Below are 20,000 nucleotides of genomic sequence, written 5' to 3' on the forward strand. Positions count from 1 at the left end.
AGGCACAGTACTTTTCCTCATTCTATTGACCAGGATGAGTAACCCAAGTGTGGTGAACTCTAGTCAGTTCAGAGATTCACTCAGATTCCTCCATCCAACCAGTTAGTCTACCTAATGTATGGAGCTGATGGCTTGTATAGTGCCCCCTTCCATTTACGCATTTCACTCTTTTTCGGTCCATTTTGTCGCAGATTTTGTGGAACACATTATTGACTTTCCGCAGAGAACTTTCTCTAATTTGCAGATTCTTTCTATTGACCTTATCTCTAAAATTGTTAATAATTTGCTTTTTTTTTCCCGTAAAGCAACACTATTTATTCAATAATGACTATTCTTTCATACTGGGCATAATAGGTCTCTCTCTCTCTCCCTCTCTCTCTCTCTCTCTCTCTCTCTCTCTCCTCTCTCTCTCTCTCTCTCTCTCTCTGGGTCTCATCTCTTCCTGGGTAAGGCAAATATATTATAAATACAAATATGCTCTATCATCCAAACCTTTTAGCAGCAATATTTCAGATTCATCTTTCATTACCCTGAGAGAGATACGCACACTGATTACACTCAGTCCAGGGCTAACCTGGAATGAGAGAAAAGATCTTATCTTATGTACAACGGTAACTGGATTAGTTTCTCTCTCTCTTCTCTCTCTCTCTCTCTCTCTCTCTCTCTCTCTCTCTCTCTCTCTCTCTCTCTCTCTCTCTCTTTGGGTAAGGCATAACTATATTGTAAATACAATATGCTCTATCATCCAAACCTTTTACAGCAATATTTCAGATTCATCTTTCATTACCCAGAGAGAGAGATACACTGATTACACATAGTCCAGGGCTAACCTGGAATGAGAGAAGAGAGCTTATCTTATGTACAGGGGTAACTGGATTAGTTGTCAAACATTCTGTAAGACAGAATTATTTTAGTTGTATTAAACATTTTATAGGTATTTTGCTGTTTACATTAATTTTGTTGTTTTAAAATTAGTAAATCTCAAATTAAGCAATGAAATGTTAAAATAGACAGTTAGTTATAAGCATTTCAGTTTATAAGGTCCTGGACATTTGGCAGTTATAAGCCAGTTAAAAGTATTTAGAGGAGATTTTTACATTTCCACAGCTGGTTCTGGAAGCTTATTCCCCTGTAAAAGTGGGGAATCATTTTATCATGAAGGAACAAATCATATTTTTTAAAAAGTAATTTGTATTTTTCCTAATTATACAAACTTGAGGTCCTTTACATCTCATGCCCACCTCAGCCACCCCGTAATCTGATAACTGGGCCAAAAGACAAATTGGAATGTTTACATCCTGGCAGGCAGGATTCCTGCCTACCAGTCAGTAGTTAACTACTCAACCAACTTGTCTGAAAGGTTAACTGCCATTTTAATTCCTCTTGTAAAGGACCTCAGGTTAGTATAGCTAGGAAAAATACAAATTACTTGAAACATATGTGATTTTATTATGAAAACTAAATTTTTATAATATAAAGGTACAGATAGAGCTTAAGAAAGTTTTTTAGTTTTACAATAAAGGGACAGTAGAACTCACAGTTGGCTTAAGAGATTCAGAGAGCAACAATGATAAAGTTTCCTCTAGAAGTATAATTTTGTAATTAGATCAAAGAGGAAGCCGACAGTGACCATAGCATAGTTTTAGAAATTGATCAAGTAGTCATATATATTTGAAGCAGACGCAATAGCAGAATTAAATTCTTGTTAATGATCAGTGTATGTAATTACTGTACATACATTACTGTAATTATTTTATGCATTGCTATCCTCTAAGTTTAAACATCTGAATATCTGATATACTACATATTTTCTTATTTTGTTCATTTTTTAGTTTAATCTTTTATTAAATCTCGTACCTTTACTTTATACTCTTTCTGCTTTGTCACATGTCTATACAACTTTATTGACACACCATTCTGACTTTTTCAAGCCTCTAGATTTCTATGTACAAGTGAGACTGGGCTACTGTACAAATTTTAATTAGTTTAAAAAAGTTAACCCGTCTGAAATAGGTTTATTATTATTATTATTGTTATAAAAGTATTTGGTGATGTATGGTCAGTAAAAAAGGAGCCTTCTTATTGTGTGTTTTTATCTATAGCTACTTGATCTGCCGGGTATCATTGAAGGAGCAAAAGATGGTAAAGGACGAGGTAAACAGGTTATAGCTGTTGCTCGAACCTGCTCTTTGATTTTCATAGTCCTGGATGTTCTAAAGCCTGTTGGACATAAGAAGTTGATTGAACGTGAATTAGAGGGTTTTGGAATTCGACTGAACAAAGTAAGTGCTGTAGATATGGATTTTCTCTGTGAGATATGTGTATATTCACTTAGAGATATAAGGATTGGATTATGTTCCTAAGTACTACATACTGATAAAGGTATATAACACAGTTTTATTTCATTTTCAATAGGAAATGTGAGAAATTTATAAATTGTACATTTTTTTTTCAGGAACCACCTCAGATTACTTTCAGAAAGAAAGAAAAGGGTGGTGTAAATCTGCAGTGTGTAGTGCCTCAAACTGAATTAGATTTGGAATTAGTGAAGGTAAGTTCTTTGATTCTTCAACTTGGAACCTGATATTTATTACAATGGGATAGAGCTTTACTAAATCTGTAGACATTGTGTATGTGCTTATTGATAGAATACCAATGTAAGATTTGGTTCTTCTATGTACATTGATTTTTCTGGTAATTGATACTCCTGTATTTAGTGTTAGTTAAGAAAATGGTTTAAGTGTAGTCAGCAAGAAACAGTCGTGTTTTAGACAGATTGGTCAGTTAGTGAACCAAAGGTTCACTAACTGACCAATCTGTTATTTTGATAGCTTACTTTAACTTAAAGGCTGGCATGTTCTTTTATTTCATCCTTTTGCAACTGAAACATATACCTAATTGATCTAATGAAGTCGAAGTCTGTCCCATTCAGGATATTGAAGTAAAAGCTTTGTATTAAAACAGTGCAGCAGTATAAATATTTTGAATTATTTGGAGAGTTTAACATTAGATTTGCCCTGGGAGTATGTGGGGATTTAGTTGTGGCTCAACAATAGTGAATGCAGTGCTCCCCCATTTTTATGCAGGAATAGGTTCCACATCCTACTGCGGAAATGCAAAAATCCCCTCTAAAAATACTTATAACTGGCTTATAACTGCCTAATACCTTGTACCCCTTAAACTAGTGCTTATAACTGCATATTTTAACATTTTCACTGCTTCATTTAATACTTCAAACAAAAATATTCTTTAAATTATCATACTAAAATATTCAATATTTAAAACATAAATACATCCCAAACCATCATCTCAAAACACCCAAAGCAACCTTATATTACAGTGCTCTCCTACTACTGTTGATATTAAGTAGGCTATATAGATCCCCAAAACACCAGAACTGCCTGTTAAGAGAGAGAGAGAGAGAGGGCCTCGATCAGGTTTGTTATACTGATAGATATCCACTTGCAAAAGTCTAATATTACCTAGTTGTATTGAGAACAATGATAATTTAAATAAAACATATTTTACTGTAATCATATTACATGTATTATTGTATTACATTATAAGAACAAAACAGTGATGCACCATTTGCATTCTAGGTTTGTTTACAGTCTTAGCTGATCGTGTTTTACTGATATCATCACTGTCTGTAGTTGCTGAATGGAACTTAATTCAGAGATACATACAAGCCTTTCGTAAATGATCAGAGTTGGGTTTTTAACAAAGCCAAATCTATGTGTTTTTTATACAGAAGGTTACAGTAAAGGGAAACCATTGTTTTGTTTATGTTTTGTCGCCATTCTCAAACGACCGCTGATAATACTACAATAGTGAACGATAATGATTGTACACAATCATCGTTCATATGCCTGAATTGTATGAAACAGTTTCTATTTTAAATTACAAACAGCTTTGTGTGCTGCCACACTTGATAATCGCTGTGTCTATCATAAAAGCACGGAGGGAATGTGAAAATATAGTGTCATAAAATAATTTTAAAAATGCCATGAACGGTACCGAAGATGATTTGTATATCGATGATGAAGCCGAAGTCGACTCGCCAGAACCAGACTGGAATCCCTAAGGTGGTGGCACATGTGATCAATCTTGTGATGTGTATGAGAAACCTTTAATGAAAAAGAAATATTATATTATCATAAATGTTAATACTACTGTAATTACACTACCATTGAAATTTCTTAAAGGTTACCGAAAGATAAAGATTGCTGGCAGCAGAACCGCAACTCAATGTTTACATTTTCTCAACTTGAATCGCATAGATAAAAGTTTCTTTCATTGATTTTGAATTATTCCTCAAATAGAAGATTTGTTATGAAGATATGCCAATAGTATATATATATGGTAAAATGGTTTTATTACCTTTAGTATCATTTTATTTCATAAAGTGAATCTTTAGGTATTTTGGTGGTTAGGCTATAGCACAGAGGGCTAGGCTACCCTACAGCATCTTATATTTAAGGTTTGATCTTTAATATTGTAGTATAAGACGACTCCCAATTTTTAGGGGGGAGTTTTAGGATTTAAAGGTCGTCTTACACGCGGAATTATACTGTATACTTACGTTACTTGCTCTATCATTCCTATCAACCACTCGCTCTGCCATTCACGCTTATCCCTTCTAAAACTGTCTCCTACAGCTCTCAAACTCTGATATACCCTCAGCTACTTCAGTCCTAACACTAACACTTGTACTCTCTTTCATACACCTATCTAACTCATAATCCTCTACTATTTCGATTCATAAATTCGCATATGCTCTGTGGTACAGTCACCAACAACTTTCACACTTAACTCCTTACACTCATTTATCCCTTCATCCCCAAACTTTTTCCTAGCTAATGTTTCAACCTGCACACATACATTGACAATGACTCACCAACATTCTTTCTCTTCAAAATCATGCTTTCTCCTATATCTAATGCTACTCTTGATTCTCTTTACCTGTTCCACAATCCTGGCTTTTACACTCTCATATGGCACATTATCCCATCAGAAAGCTACCTAACTCTCTTGCCCAAACACTCTTGTTATCCCCATACCTAGCAACACAATAATTCTCATATTCCTTAAAAAAGTCCCCTTTATCCCTACTACCTTATTCCTCGTTTTCTGCACATCGGTTTACCTCTCTCATATACACAGCCTTTCGTACTTCCTGCTCTTCTCACTCTCACTTTCGCTACCTCCACTCCGATCCCTCTTACCCTCTTCCGAATACAACGAATCAACTTCCATACTAACATCCATGCTATTGATTACACTCTTCTTTCCATTCTTCTTTCTACCTACCTGTTTCCACTCACCACTATCTAAATCACTCACAGCCCTTTCCCCAACGTATTCAGTCCTAGTATCATCCTGTCCGTCAGCCTTGCTAGCCTTCTTTCCCTCAGTCTTCTTCTTATCCTCAGCCCCCCTTCTTATTCTTGTCCTCAGGTTTATCTTTATCTTGTGTCTTCCCCTTCTTTCCCTTACTTATCACAACCAAATCACCTTCATCACTTGTACTCTCATCCGTTAACTCTTCCGCTTCCTTTACCGCTCCTGGTACGTCACAAGACCCAGTACTGGCCTACCTCCGACAGTTCCCTCTCCAAAAAACCCTTTCATCATTTCCTTCATCATCTCTTGCACATCACTCATCATCGATCCCAACTTTTCATCCATCTTCTCAACCATCCGCTGCTTGGCCTCTTTCACTTCCTCTTTCATTCCCTCTTCCACATCTTCATCATTCCTATAAACTCTTCTAACTCTCTCTTATACTTCTCACACTCAAACCTCAGCCTCTCATTCTCCACTTCCATTGCTTTCCCAACTTCCCTCGCCAACCTCAGCTCCTCCTTCAACCTCTCTACCTCACTCAATCGTTCCATCCTAAATTTTCTCACCACTCATACACACTAGCCTAGAACAATTGTCCTGCAGCTGCCACACCAGCAGTCCCTGTTTGGGCACCAAAAATTTCAGTGGTTGAATCAAAGCTAAGCAACAAAGCAAGCAAGCTCCGAACAGTTACTTTAATCGTACTGGCTGACAAATTTTCCCACAGCCACACTTTCCCCTTTATGTTACTAATTACGTGCAGGACAATTGGCTTACCAAAACACAGAACACACAAAACACAACCACATGTACTCACCTCAGACTCTGGATACTCAGGACTAGGCTGTGCTGGTCAAGACAACCATCGCCGAGAATCCCACTACCCAAGACAGGCAAACACCAAAACCGTACAACAACTCAAAAACAACAACCCAATCACCACACAAACAAACACCAACAGCTCAAAAATAACATGACAATCATACACCAACTCCAACCCAGCACAACAAACCGCCAACTCAGACGCCAAAACGCACAACCAACTCATTCAACTTCAACTATCACCAGACAGACACATGCACAACAACCATACTATATCAACATCAACCAAGAAAACACCAAATAACACTGGCTACTTCTGTATCTGACTGTCTTCTCCGACTTACTGACTCTCCTCCACTTCTCAGACTTCCTCACTTCTTATGACTCGTAACACATGCTTGCCACTGATATACTTGGCGATCTTCACAACAGATACACGCTTACACCCACCCATCAAATCCAAACCACTCCCATTCATCCCTCCACCAATTTTGCTCTCTCTCCTCTCTCTCTCTCTCTCTCTCTCTCTCTCTCTCTCTCTCTCTCTCTCTCTCTCTCTCTCCACATGAGATACGTATGTCATAGTGGTAACTCTCGCCCTCAGTTTGGCATGGAAGTTTATGTATACAGTATTTCTTTAAGGGCATTACTACATTTCATGGTGAAATAATAATATACAGTACTAGTATTCAAATACTAAGTTTAATGAGATTAAAAAATAACATTCTCTCTCTCTTTCTCTCATACGTATGTTTATTTGTTTTGTAATATAAGTATATGATTTACCTTATAACTAATTTTAAAATATTGATAAGGTTAATAAAAAAAAAAATTGCGATTCCCAGTCTTTTTATTCACTTGGAGGAAGGAGGGCGGGGGAGTAAATGACGATTTGATATACGTATTGGCGGAGGGGAAGAAGTCAGAATCTAGGAGTTATTCTCTCTCTCTCTCTCTCTCTCTCTCTCTCTCTCTCTCTCTCTCTCTCTCTCTCTCTCTCTCTCGGATGAAACCAAGGTAATATCCGGTGTGCCACAAGGTACGGTGCTAGCTGCAATATTGTTTGTTATTATGATTGAAGACATAGACAGTAATGTTAAGGATTCGGTAGTGAGTAGTTTCGCTGATGACACAAGAATAAGTAGAGAAATTACTTGTGATGAAGATAGGAACGCTCTACAAAGAGACCTTAACAAAGTATATGATTGGGCAGAGGTAAATAGGATGGTATTTAACTCTGATAAATTTGAATCAATAAATTATGGAGACAGAGAAGGAAAGCTATATGCATATAGGGGACCTAATAATGAGACAATCACAAATAAGGAAGCAGTTAAAGACCTTGATGTGATGATGAATAGGAACATGTTATGCAATGATCAAATAGCAATTCTGTTGGCAAAATGTAAAGCAAAAATGGGAATGTTGTTACGGCACTTCAAAACAAGAAAAGCTGAACACATGATTATGCTTTATAAAACATATGTTCGTAGTCCACTTAAATATTGCAATATGATATGGTACCCACACTATCAAAAGGATATTGCACAAATAGAGAGTGTACAAAGGTCCTTTACAGCTAGAGTAGAAGAAGTTAAGGACCTAGACTACTGGGAAAGACTACAATCCTTAAAATTATATAGTCTAGAAAGGAGAAGAGAACGCTACATGATAATTCAGGCATGGAAACAGATAGAAGGAATAACAGAAAATATCATGGAACTAAAAATATCAGAAAGAGCAAGCAGAGGTAGATTAATAGTGCCCAAAACTATACCAGGAAAAATAAGGAAAGCACACAGGACATTAATCCACTACGCACCAGCATCGATAATGCAGCGTCTATTCAATGCGTTGCCAGCTCATCTGAGGAATATATCAGGAGTGAGCGTAGATGTGTTTAAGAATAAGCTCGACAAATATCTAAACTGCATCCCAGACCATCCAAGATTGGAAGATGCAAAATATACCGGAAGATGTACTAGCAACTCTCTGGTAGACATTAGAGGCGCCTCACACTGAGGGACCTGGGGCAACCCGAACGAACTGTAAGGTCTGTAAGGTAAGGTCTCCATTATTATTCTCTCTGTCTCAGGAATAATTCATAATTTCACTCTTGATGGTCAGATATATGATGTTGCCATTCAATGGTTTCTCTCTCTCTCTCTCTCTCTCTCTCTCTCTCTCTGTGTGTTATTGGCTGTAGGTATATATTTTTAGTGGTAAAATGTTTTAGATGACTTTGAAGTGATATTAATCATATAACCTCAAAGATTAATTCAGTAATAGGTTAGTAATTTTAGGTGTACGTATTTGAAGTAGGATGTTATTTAAGGTATACATTTTTATCTGAACGTTAGTGGTGATTCTAACTATTCCTGGGTTTTACTATTCACGTAGGTTCTGGTACACATCCCCAACGAATACGGGGGGAACACTGTAATTGTATATTCTCGCAACATGCGTCTGTTATCAGTTGTACCATTCGTGTAATAGGTGCATATCTGTAAGTTCATTCTTCTGGTGTGTGACCGAGACAAATAGTACCTTCTCGTAATTTTCTGAAACTCAGGACAGCCTTCCAGGCCTTCCAAGAGTTGCTGATTTTTCTTTTGATTTTGGTGTTGTTTTGGCAACAACACCACAAGGTTGGCATTACCACTAAACAAGGGGGTTTTTTCCCTCTTGTTTCAGTTTACATGTATGTAGTTGCTCAAAGGTATCTGTCGTGCATTCGATAGCTCTATAAGACGAATGCATTCCAAGGCGGATTGTGCTACCAGGCAACTCAGCGTACGGAGTCGAGTGAGGAGCAGAGACTGCCTTCTTTCTGAGTGTTTGTTCAGTTGAGTATGGTGTTTCTCCTTTGTCGAGGGTTAACTTCGAATTCGGATCTCTGCCCGGGCATCACAGACTCAAGTCTCTGGTTTGCTTTGGATTCTCGCTTATGGTTTCTATTTTATACTTCACATTTGCCACTGCAAGAATCATCGTACAGAGATATGTCTCTTTAGAATCATTGTCATCTTTCTGTTTACCAACAGGACAACAGAAGTCAGTAAGTCTGCTTCATCACAATTGCTCCATAGGTCACTGCGATGATTCAGAATGATTTCTCAGACAAACACAGCAGTTTTTTGGCTTCCATATTCTTTTTCTAATTCTTAAAGTGCTCAGTTACTAGTTGTTCATCCCGAATTGGAGTGACATTGAAGACTTAGCCTGATAGCTCTGCTTTCAGTGTGAAGAGAGGAGTTCCTCCCAGAACCTGTCACTTCCTCTATTTTATGTTTTATGTAGGCTTAAAAAGTGTCAAATTTTTTCAGTACCTCATGACCATTTTAGTGACATATCCACTGAGAATGGTGGGTGCTCCGGGTACAGTGTACCTGGAGCACCCACCATTCTCAGTGGATAGGTCTTTATTTTATTTCAATGTAGGTGTCTGTTTTCTGGTTGCTTTATTTTGATGCTGCGCCCAGGGCAAGGGGGGTTACATATCATTCTTTGCTAGCCATGGGAGCATTCTCCTTGCTGCAAAGTTTCCCCTAAGTAGGAGGCGACCCTTGGCTCTACCACCACTCCACAACAAGTTAAGATGAGCACCATCCAGAGGCAGTAGCTATTCATCTGCATAGCTCTCTCAACTGATAGGAACGACGCATTGTTTTTTCAGTGATATTTTTATAATAAATTAAGGTTTTGTATACTATACTTACCCATTAACTATATGATCGGACCCCACCCGCTTCCCCTCTGATGGACATTATGCATGAAACAGATTGAAATGCTTTGCTAAGTTGTTCCTAGCATTGCTGTTGGCGGATGGCACTGTTTACCTAGTACCTACACTGTGCAATCGAAGTGCTACCCGCGAAATTTGAATTAGTCTGCCGTCTGTGGAAACTAATAGCTACATAATTACTGGGTAAGCACAGTTGCCTCTCAATGCGAGGGTTACATTCCTGGAGAGCTTGCGATAATTAAAAACGCGTTATTTAAACATATTTTACCCATAAGAAATAACAGTAATAAGGGAGATACGTTCCTGGACTTTGGGAACTCTACATTTTTCTAAGTACAACTGAATTGGATAACATCAAGATCCGTTTGTTTGTATTTCAACCAATGTACAATAGTAAACAATTACCGTAGTTATGTTATAAACGACACTGTAGAATAGGACTGATATATTTTTGTGTAATAACTGTACCTATTTGATATAGATCAAAGATCAGCAAGGAAATATGCTGATAAATTTAAACCAAGTTGTAGCTGAAGCTAAGAAAGCTGCTAATGACTATTTTTGTGCATCGGCAACACGTATAAAACTCGCAGTAAAGTTATGCCATCAAACACAACCCCAGATAAAATCGAGAGAAACAACTGTTGTTTTCACGCAAATAAAAGATAAATAAGGTAAAGCTTGTGTTGCGATGAAATCAAGTGAAAATAGCAAACAGAATCAGATCTTTTTTTTATGCAATAACCATGCTCCCAACGCAATTTGTTAAAAAAAAAATAATTTAGTTCACAGCGAGACTTATTCAAGTCATATATCGACTTGAAAATTTGTTGTATAACAAAAAACGACCTTGTACTAACATATAAGTATCTAGATATTCGTTTATGCTAAATAGAAGCAAGAAAATTTGCACAGACCCAGAATTGAGTTAAATATTGCAAAATAAACTCTAGTAAACTCTTATTTGCCATCAGCTGATTTCCAAACCGAAACATTGACCACTATGTTGTTATTTTCTAATACAATAATATGAGAATACGTAAAATATTAGTGGATACAGAGAAGTAATGTATCACTTTTTAAAAGATTCGTGGAAAAGATGGATATTTTATGCATGACACTTACCTGGCAGGTATATATATAGCTGTATTTTCTGAAGTCCGACAGAATTTAAAAAAAACTTCCGACACACGCAGTGGTCGGCCAGGTGTTAGTACCATTCCGCGCTGGGAGGCGGGTATCAGAACCATTCCCATTTTCTATTCATAAATTTTCTGTCGCCGGTACTGAAAACACCTGTTTTCAGGTACCTCCGGCTTAGGATTTTGGAAACTTCATTTGCCGCTAAGTATCCTAATTGTCTTTTAATTTATTTACTTGGATTTGTGGCTAGGCATACGCTATCTTAAATTGATTTGAATTTGATTCATTTTTGCATAAGATATCTGAATCTAGTTAGGCTAGTTTCAGAGGGTGTTGTCTGCAAAGATAGGGTGTGGCTACCGAAAGCTTCGGTAGTTCCGCACTTGGGGTGGGCGCAATTAATCAGTAAAACATGTCTATTTCCGTAAGGAAAAAGTATGATTCGTATGTACGCAATTAATCAGTAAACGTGTCTAATTCCGTAAGAAAAAGTTTGTTTAGTATGTACGCTATTAATCAATTACGAAAGTCAGGGTAGTGATACTGCTAACTTCCGGTAGACTTTATTTTGCCTAACGCTGTAGTATGGCCTACGGGTTATGACTATGTCTGCGAGAGGTGATCGCTCTCCTTCATGTGTGAAGAGTTCTACTTCTGTTTTTGTTACGCCTAACCTGTAATGTTGCCTTCGGGCCCTAAAACAGTGTCTGTAGAGGTTTTATTGCCCTTTCTCTTATACTATTTCGATTCGTACTTAGAATCGAAAGTGTTTTGCTTTAGAGAGCAATAGTGAAGTGGCTAAGTGCAGTGACAGTGCCCCTTGTGTAGTGGAGGGTGCGTCAGATCGGCCTTATAACGCCTCTAGGTCTAGACCTCTGTCGAAACTCCAGAACCAAGGGAGAGGGCATGTCGAAAGCCGAAGGAGGGTTACAGGGAACCCCACCGATCTGGCGTGCCTTCGGCAGTTTTGCTGATGAAAATACCCAGACTGCCAAAGTGCGTGCACATGCACGATCCTGAAGGATTGCTTCTCGTTCCTCCGCCAGGACGTTCCTCCCCGCACAAGGGTTGGAGCTCTCGGAAGGACTCGGCCCGCACCTCTAAGAAGCTTTATAGAAGAGGACGCTTCACGTCCCTTCTCCCTCGTTATGTGTTTCAGTGAGAGTAGAAGGCGAAAGTTGCCTGATCACGTGTACTTCTTTCACCAAGAAATAGGGAAAAAGAAGGCAGTTTCTCTCGCTTGTTTTGACGCCTGTCAGAGCGTGACGCTTTTCTGCACGCTTATTTGGACGATCGGCTTGAACAGGACGCTCGGATGGACGCACTCACCAGTGGACGCCGAGCGTCCTCGGCCAGTGGGCCGCCGAGCGCGCACCAGGACGCCGAGCGTCCTCGCCAGTGTACGCCCGAGCGCGCCACCAGAACGTTTCTGTTGAACTCTTCAAGCTCTTGTTTAAGATTTGAGCCTCAAGAAAGTGAACAGAACTTCGTCTTCGAAACCCAGCAAGACCTCGGGTTTCGTGAATTCAAGAGGTCTCTGTCAATATTATATTGCTTTTCGCAAAGGTGGATGGAGTTAAGGAAAGCTCAAGGAAGATCTCGTTTTCTCCTCTACCTCAGTCAAGACTTTGAGATAAGACAGTTACGGGTTATGCAAAGGCTCGACGGCCTGAACGTCAGGATTTTCGGCAACGTTCAGTAGGATTCTTGCAAAGGCACTCATCAAAAGGACGCTCTTCAGGAAAGCGCAAGACAAGACTTCCTTTGCCATACTGCCAATAAATTTAAAAGCTTTTTAGAGCCATCTGAAAGGGTTTTTCAGATGATAGATTTTGTTGAGTTTCTAGTCGAGACTTCCATGCCGATTGAGCATCGTCGTTCTACCTACCGTAAGCCCAGTCTTTTAACAGGATTCTTGTCCCTTCCTTGTTTGAGACGGGAATCGAAAAATAAAAGGCTCGACTTCCTGGATTACGTTTTGTCAATTCAGTGACTTTCCCCCATTGACAATATACTATCGTTTTGTCAAGTAAGTGGGTCTCCCCTCATTGACAAAATATCTCTCTGTACCGTTAATGGGTTAGTTCTCATTGACAAACATCTCATTAACTTGATATTGCGTAAGCGAATAAGGACAAGGGTTCGGAAGAGCTCTCCTTCCTCATTCGCAGACTCGTACAAGAAATAGACTTGTAGACTACGTCAATGAACGCTTATGTCCAGTATCTAAGAAGCTTGAGATGTCTGCTTCGATTCTCTAAGTTTTGTTCATGAAACTTGCCTGTCAGATATGTATGTAGCTGTATTTCCGAATTCAGCTATATATATGTCTGCCAGGTAAGTATGAACAAACTTTATTGTGATATAATAAAATTTTTTGCCTTGCGTTATTTTACTACTGGTGGGTTCAAGTCATACACGCTTGCTGTAGTTACCTCTTCGGATGGCAACCGAGAGGTCTATTGTCTACTATTTTAAGGACATTTTAATCGTCACTCCCTGCAGCCTTCCAGGAGTTCCGATTTATCTTTTACCGTTGTATGGTAGTGTTCTGACGGACACAAACGCATCTATATATTTTAGCGTTTTCTGTTTCGCTTAAATATACCAGCTTGAGAGTCTCTTTTTGTTCAAAAAATAACGGACCTATTTCTTCGTAGAATAGGGTAGCTGGCAACCCAGACATAAAGTTAAGAGACGACGTTCGTAAGCTGCTGGCTGCTGCTGTGTCTGACTGTCCAAGTTCCAACCGAGCCACCAGTAACAGATCGTGCGCTGTCATGCGCTGTAGGTTACGCTCTCTCTCTGCCGGGGATGACGGGATTGACTGACTAACCGTATCTCTGTGCTGGCGGTTACGTATCTCTGCGGGATTGGACTGACTAACTGTATCTCTGTCCTACAATCACGGACTTTAGCCTAAGATTGAGGGGATTTCTTACGTGAATGAATAAACGTTGCATTAGTTTTTGCTCCACTATGTTCAACAGAGTTATCTCTTAATCCTTTCGGTGCTCGTTACCGCACGGTATAGAACTACGAGTCTACCGCAACATTGCACTTTTATATGCTCTCCTGCTTAGGCAAAGCGCAGCCTTATAGGGAAGTAAGCATACTCGGGGAGGGAATGGATGAGCTTGCTGGGGACCATTTCCTTCCTGAAGAAGTTTGTTTCCCCGAATAGACTGCAATTCAGACCACAGTTTTTTCCTACCGGGAAACTGAAATATTATTCAAGATCTAGGAATTATTCTGAACATCTCTGTGCGTCATGATAGAAAGAAGGTGCCGGACATCTGGATAGTGTTTCAGATGTCCTGGATCTTAATCTGAAAGAAGTAAATGCAATTCGGTAGTCCCTCCAGTCCTCGAAAACGAGTTTTTGGAACCAGTGGTCCACATCAACTCTGATATTCCACAGCTCTCTCATATCTTAAGAAGTATCTTCTCTCGTCCCTGCTCGAGTTTACGAGAAAGAGCCTATTATAACACAGGCGTAGAATGTAACGATCATCTAGAGGTTCGTTACAGGATTGCAAAAGTCCGTACGAATCGTCTCGATCGACGGCAGCAACGATAGATTACTAACATGCTAGGTATTTTAATTAAGTGGTGTTCTTTTTATGGTTGTCTGAGAGGGTTATTTCCTCTTCAGTATGTGAAGTGTAATGTGTTACGTTAGCTTTGTGTGTGGTTCAGGTGGTCTAAACTTATCCTAGCATGAATGCCCCCTGGTAAGAGAGGGCTAGGGTTTCCTGTCAACAAAATTGGTCCCGTTCCAGTTGTCAGACCCTTGTTATTAGCTTTCTCAACAAACAGGTCACATCCTAGTTGAGAGCTACTAAGGTTTAGCAGGGCTAAGAGGCAGGACCTACGAAGTCAGCTACCTTAGCAGGTAAGGAACTTAATAAATAATTTTAAAAATTAGTTTAATTTTTGAATTATGACGATGTTGCTGTCTGTGACCCACCTCCAAATGTGTCAATCAGCTATATATATACCTGCCAGGTAAGTGTCATGCATAAAAATGATATTGTTATGATACAATAAAGTTTTATGCATACTTACCTGGCAGGTATATATAATTAAATTCCCACCCTCCTCCCCTCAGGAGACAGGGTTCAGAGAAAATCTGAGGAAAACGGGAATAGTTCCAAGTACCAGCGCCACGGGAACGTGGGAGATCACCTGAACTACCAGTGGTCTAGCGGTTGCCGAGAGTTTTGAAAATTCTGCCAGTGCGAACAGACAACAGAGAATGTGTTTGACAGATTTGCATCTGTCAAACAACAAAGACCTTCACGATCATTGAGGTCTGTGGAATCTCGATTCTAGCTCACCATCTACTTTTTTTGCCTCGCCTGTTTTCTCGGAGTCAGACACTCGTGCGAGATCAGGCGACTATAGTAGCCTGAGTTTCTTATTGACGAAGTCGATTGCGGACGACGTTGGGTTGCGTTGATACACCCCCAAGGTTTGCTTAGATTGAATCGCCCAGGCAGTCCAGACACTCATCTTCAGCTAAGAATAGTGCCTTTTGGTCTTCAGGGTACAGCCTTGCTGTCCTTGATTCGTCTGACTGGTCAACTGGTCGTTCACCTGACTTTAGTACAGACTGTGCATTTTCCGGATCGAAGCTTTCAATATGGAACTTAGACGTAGTCTGAAGTTCGTGATGTCAAAGCATTCGAACCTCTCCTGCCTGTTAACTTCTTGTATGTGATCAGGAAGGCCTTCTTCTAACCACCCTAGATACGACAAAGAGGGTTAGTGAGATTTTAAGCCACGTCACAAGTTTTGGCTTTAGAGAACACAAGGTGGTGTGCTCTCTAAGCCTTTCGTTATGGCCTAAGAATGGAAACCCTTTTTGTCCTTGGGCCAGGATCTTGGAAGCAAGGATGGCACAAGTTAGTGGGCAGGATGTCAGAGAGAGTCCTGTGCCTGTCAGGTCTCTCAAGTTTTATCTACTTAAAATCAAGAAAGTCGAAGTCAGTCGGGCAATCTGCAGTGTTCCGAAAAAGACCAGACTTGCCCATATCGAAGTACACCCTGGTTTTAGGGTTAAGGAGAGTTCTTTCCCAAAAAAATGCTTCCTTCATTGTGGTGTGCACAAAGATTTCTTGAAAAGCTTTTTATCTTGAATTGCTCACGAGGTGAGGGCGCGGCCTCGGAAGCATTTCAACAGAGCATGGCACTCAGCAACATCCTGAGTACCATGTTTTAGCGAAGCAACTCTGGGTTCACTTCACACTCCCTGCGAGATGTGAAGATGGCATATGAGATCTGCTGCTCGCTAGGGCCATACGTGTCTGCAGACACAATCTTGGGGGCAAGAAGTACTACTCATCCTATTCCTGTAGAAAATGGTTAGGAAGAGCTCTTAATTTAGTTGTGGAGTCGCTGACAACGGCGACTTCTTAACTCTGAAGCCTTAGTTAACACACATTAACTTTGGCTAGGTTGGTCAGGTGGTGATATATATAATTATATATATATATTTACTTCTTAGCCCTCATGGTATGGTCAATATGGTCTAGTCACATTGTGGTCACGCCCCCGTTGACAGATCATCTGGAGTGCACCAGCTTCATAGGTCTCTACCTCGCTGGCAACTCTAGTAAAGCAGAAGCAGACTTGGGTGACAGTAATCACGAAGTCGGCTATGCTAACAGGTGGAACCAAGATGTAAATCATCTGCATGCATTTGTGTCCCAAAATCCTTCTATTCTGTCCCTTCCCACCTCCAACGGTGGGGTTCAACTATATATATATATCTGACAGGTAAGTTCATGAGCAAAATGATATTGTTATGATACAATAAAGTTTGTTCATACTTAACTGGCAGATATATATATATTCAAGTACCCACCCACCTCCCCTCAGGGGACAGTGGAAATAAAAATTATGAATAGAAAATGGGAATGGTTCCTGATACCCGCCTCCCAGCGGCGGGAATGGGTACTAACCACCTGGCCGACCACTGCGTGTGTCGGAAGTTTTTTTTAAATTCTGTCGGACTTCAGAAAATACAGCTATATATATACCTGCCAGGTAAGTATGCATAAAACTTTATTGTATCATAACAATATCATTTTGTTACATTTGTAATTATTATGTAGCCATCAGCAGCCTGACATTGTTCAATTATGCCGATGTTGGAACGAAGCTGATTCTTGTTTTATGTGTATGAGTTTTTTTTTTTTTTTTTTAACTGAATTACTATAGTGAGAATGTATTGAACCTCCAGAAGTGGCTTCTATTAATAATTACTGTACCGTACATGTAGTATAAAGTATACTGTAGGCTAGGTGATTGTATTGGTGACTGTATTCATATGTATAAGATATAGTACCATGGTATATATGCTAGGCTTGGAGAATGCCTGTTCTGTAGGTCAGTCAAAAAAGAAAAACAGCACAAAATCTTTCGCGCTATTAATAAATAAAAAAAGTCTTTCGCTTTCTTAATAAATACAGTACACAAAATCTTTCACTTTATTAATTTAATAAATAAATAAATACATACAGTGCACTGTGCAATGTCTTTGTATACGTTGACGGCTGTCGTCTGCAGCGCTGATGCGCATCATTCACAGGTGATTTGAAAACAACCCTCAGGCGTGTTAAATTGAAATTTTCATGTTTTTTTAAACATTTTTAGATATTTTCTATCATATTAAATTGAAAACGCGTTATTTGAGAGGTGACTATATACAAAACCTTATTTTATTATAAAAATATCATTTTTGTGGATATTTAGGTAAATATTGCAAATATGTGAATGGGTAGGTATGGTCCATAGAGAAATCCGCAAATTTGTGAGGCCATGTATGTCAAGAATGTGAAAACGGGGTGTCAATTTTACATATACAGGTAGTCCCCGGTTTACAGCAGTTTCAGCTTATGACGTTCCAATGTTACGGCACTTTTCAATTATATTCATGAGAAATTATTTCCAGGTTTACAATGCATGTTCCAGGGTTACGACACTGATTATATGGAAGAAATATGGCTCCAAAAACGCAAAATAATCAATATTTGAAGGGTTTTTTTATGAACAATGCAATAAAAATTCAGTTTACATAGTTTTTAATAAACCCAAAGAATTGAAAGTTAGGTTTTCTTAGGATTTTATACGATTTTCAACAAATTTCTGGCTTGAGACTATTTTCAGCTTACATCGCATTGTAAACCGCGGACTATCTCTACTGTATAGTAGACCTCCCTTATTTGAAGGGTATGTATACCAGACCCCCCCCTCCCCCTCTATGAATAGGTAGAATCCGTAAATAGTTAAAATGCCTCTAAAGATGCTTAGAATGGCCTATTTTTATAGTTACAGCACAAAAACCCCTTTAAGAATGCATATACCGGAGTAATTTATTAGTTTGATCACAAGAAGTGCAGTCACAAAAATTATATGAAAATACAGTAATTCACAGTCCATAGAAATATCTGCGAAGGGTCGACTATGTTGATGTAATCGCCATAAAAATATTTAGAATTCAAATTTCTTACGTAGGCAACTGAAAACATCCAGGCTTTGGTACTGTAGCAATTTTTCTGTGATGTACAAAAAACTCTCTCTCTCTCTCTCTCTCTCTCTCTCTCTCTCTCTCTCTCTCTCTCTCTCTCTCTCTCTCTCCTCACTTTTATGTCCAATATTAAAAATATCTCCATTAATAAATTAGTTTCTTATAGCAACTAAAATATCTTCCTAAATATTTCTGTAATAAGCATCGATCAGCAGATTCTCAGAACAAAAACAAAAGATAAAAAAATACACTTTGATTACTGTATTTTGCTGTTTATACATTAATATTACAGAATGGTACTGTAATTAGTACAGTAATTAATTGTTTTTATCATAATGTGCTATTCATTCACAAAATATATAGTATAGTTTTGTGAAGAAGAATGGTTAGATAATCTCTCTCTCTCTCTCTCTCTCTCTCTCTCTCCTCTCTCTCTCTCTCTCTCTCTCTCTCATTTCCCTGTGGATTTGCTTATATATAGTATATATATATATATATATATATAAATATATATATATATAACATACATACATATCATATATATATATATATATATATATATATTTTATATATATATATATGTGTGTGTGGTATTTGCTTATATATATATATATATATATATATATTATATATATATATATAATATATATTATTATATATATATATATATATATCATACATACATATACATATATATATATATATATATATATATATATATATATATATTATATATATATATACACATACTATATAGATATCTATATATATATATATATATATATATATATATATATATATATATATATATATATATATATATATATATGTGTGTGTGTGTGTGTGTGTATATATATATATGTATATATATATATATATATATATATATATATATATATATATATATATATATATATATATACATATACATACACATATATATATATATATATCTATATATATCTATATATATATATATATATCTAAATATATATATACACAGTAGTACCTCGAGATACGAAAAGGCTCAACTTACGAAAAATCCAAGTTACAAAAGCCAATGCGAAAAATTTTACTGCTCTACATACGAAAAGTTTTCAAGATACGAAAGGTTGTTGCTGTGAAGTCCCGAGATTCGCCCGGACCACCGAGAACAATTTTAAAACTCCCGCGCCGCCAACTGAGTAAAACTCGCCACCATCCTCCACGCTCTCCCATTGGTTCCTGATGGCTAGTTACCCCATAAGGTCCTGACTCTACCTATTCGGTCAGCATCTACCCCTTGTGCTTTAAGTATTCTATTGGTAAAAGGTTGCTGTAAATTGAAAAACTTATTCATGCAATACATTTAATAAAGAAAACATTAGGTGAAGATAGAATAAAGAATAGAAATGAATGGTTATTATACTG

The 20,000-nt window shown here is 38.1% G+C and overlaps 1 protein-coding gene across 3 annotated transcripts in view; it reads left to right on the forward strand.

The window, feature by feature from the left end:
* LOC135223703 (GTP-binding protein 128up) overlaps window positions 1-20,000 on the forward strand; it is a 196,779-nt gene that overhangs the window by 107,854 nt on the left and 68,925 nt on the right. For all 3 annotated transcript variants that reach the window (XM_064262424.1, XM_064262425.1, XM_064262423.1), the window contains exons 4-5: window positions 2,103-2,282; window positions 2,456-2,551. In XM_064262424.1, coding sequence (XP_064118494.1) covers window positions 2,103-2,282; window positions 2,456-2,551 — 276 coding nt within the window. The remainder of the gene's footprint in view (window positions 1-2,102; window positions 2,283-2,455; window positions 2,552-20,000) is intronic.

This window comes from Macrobrachium nipponense, chromosome 10 (assembly GCF_015104395.2).
Source record: "Macrobrachium nipponense isolate FS-2020 chromosome 10, ASM1510439v2, whole genome shotgun sequence".
Classification (NCBI taxonomy): domain Eukaryota; kingdom Metazoa; phylum Arthropoda; class Malacostraca; order Decapoda; family Palaemonidae; genus Macrobrachium; species Macrobrachium nipponense.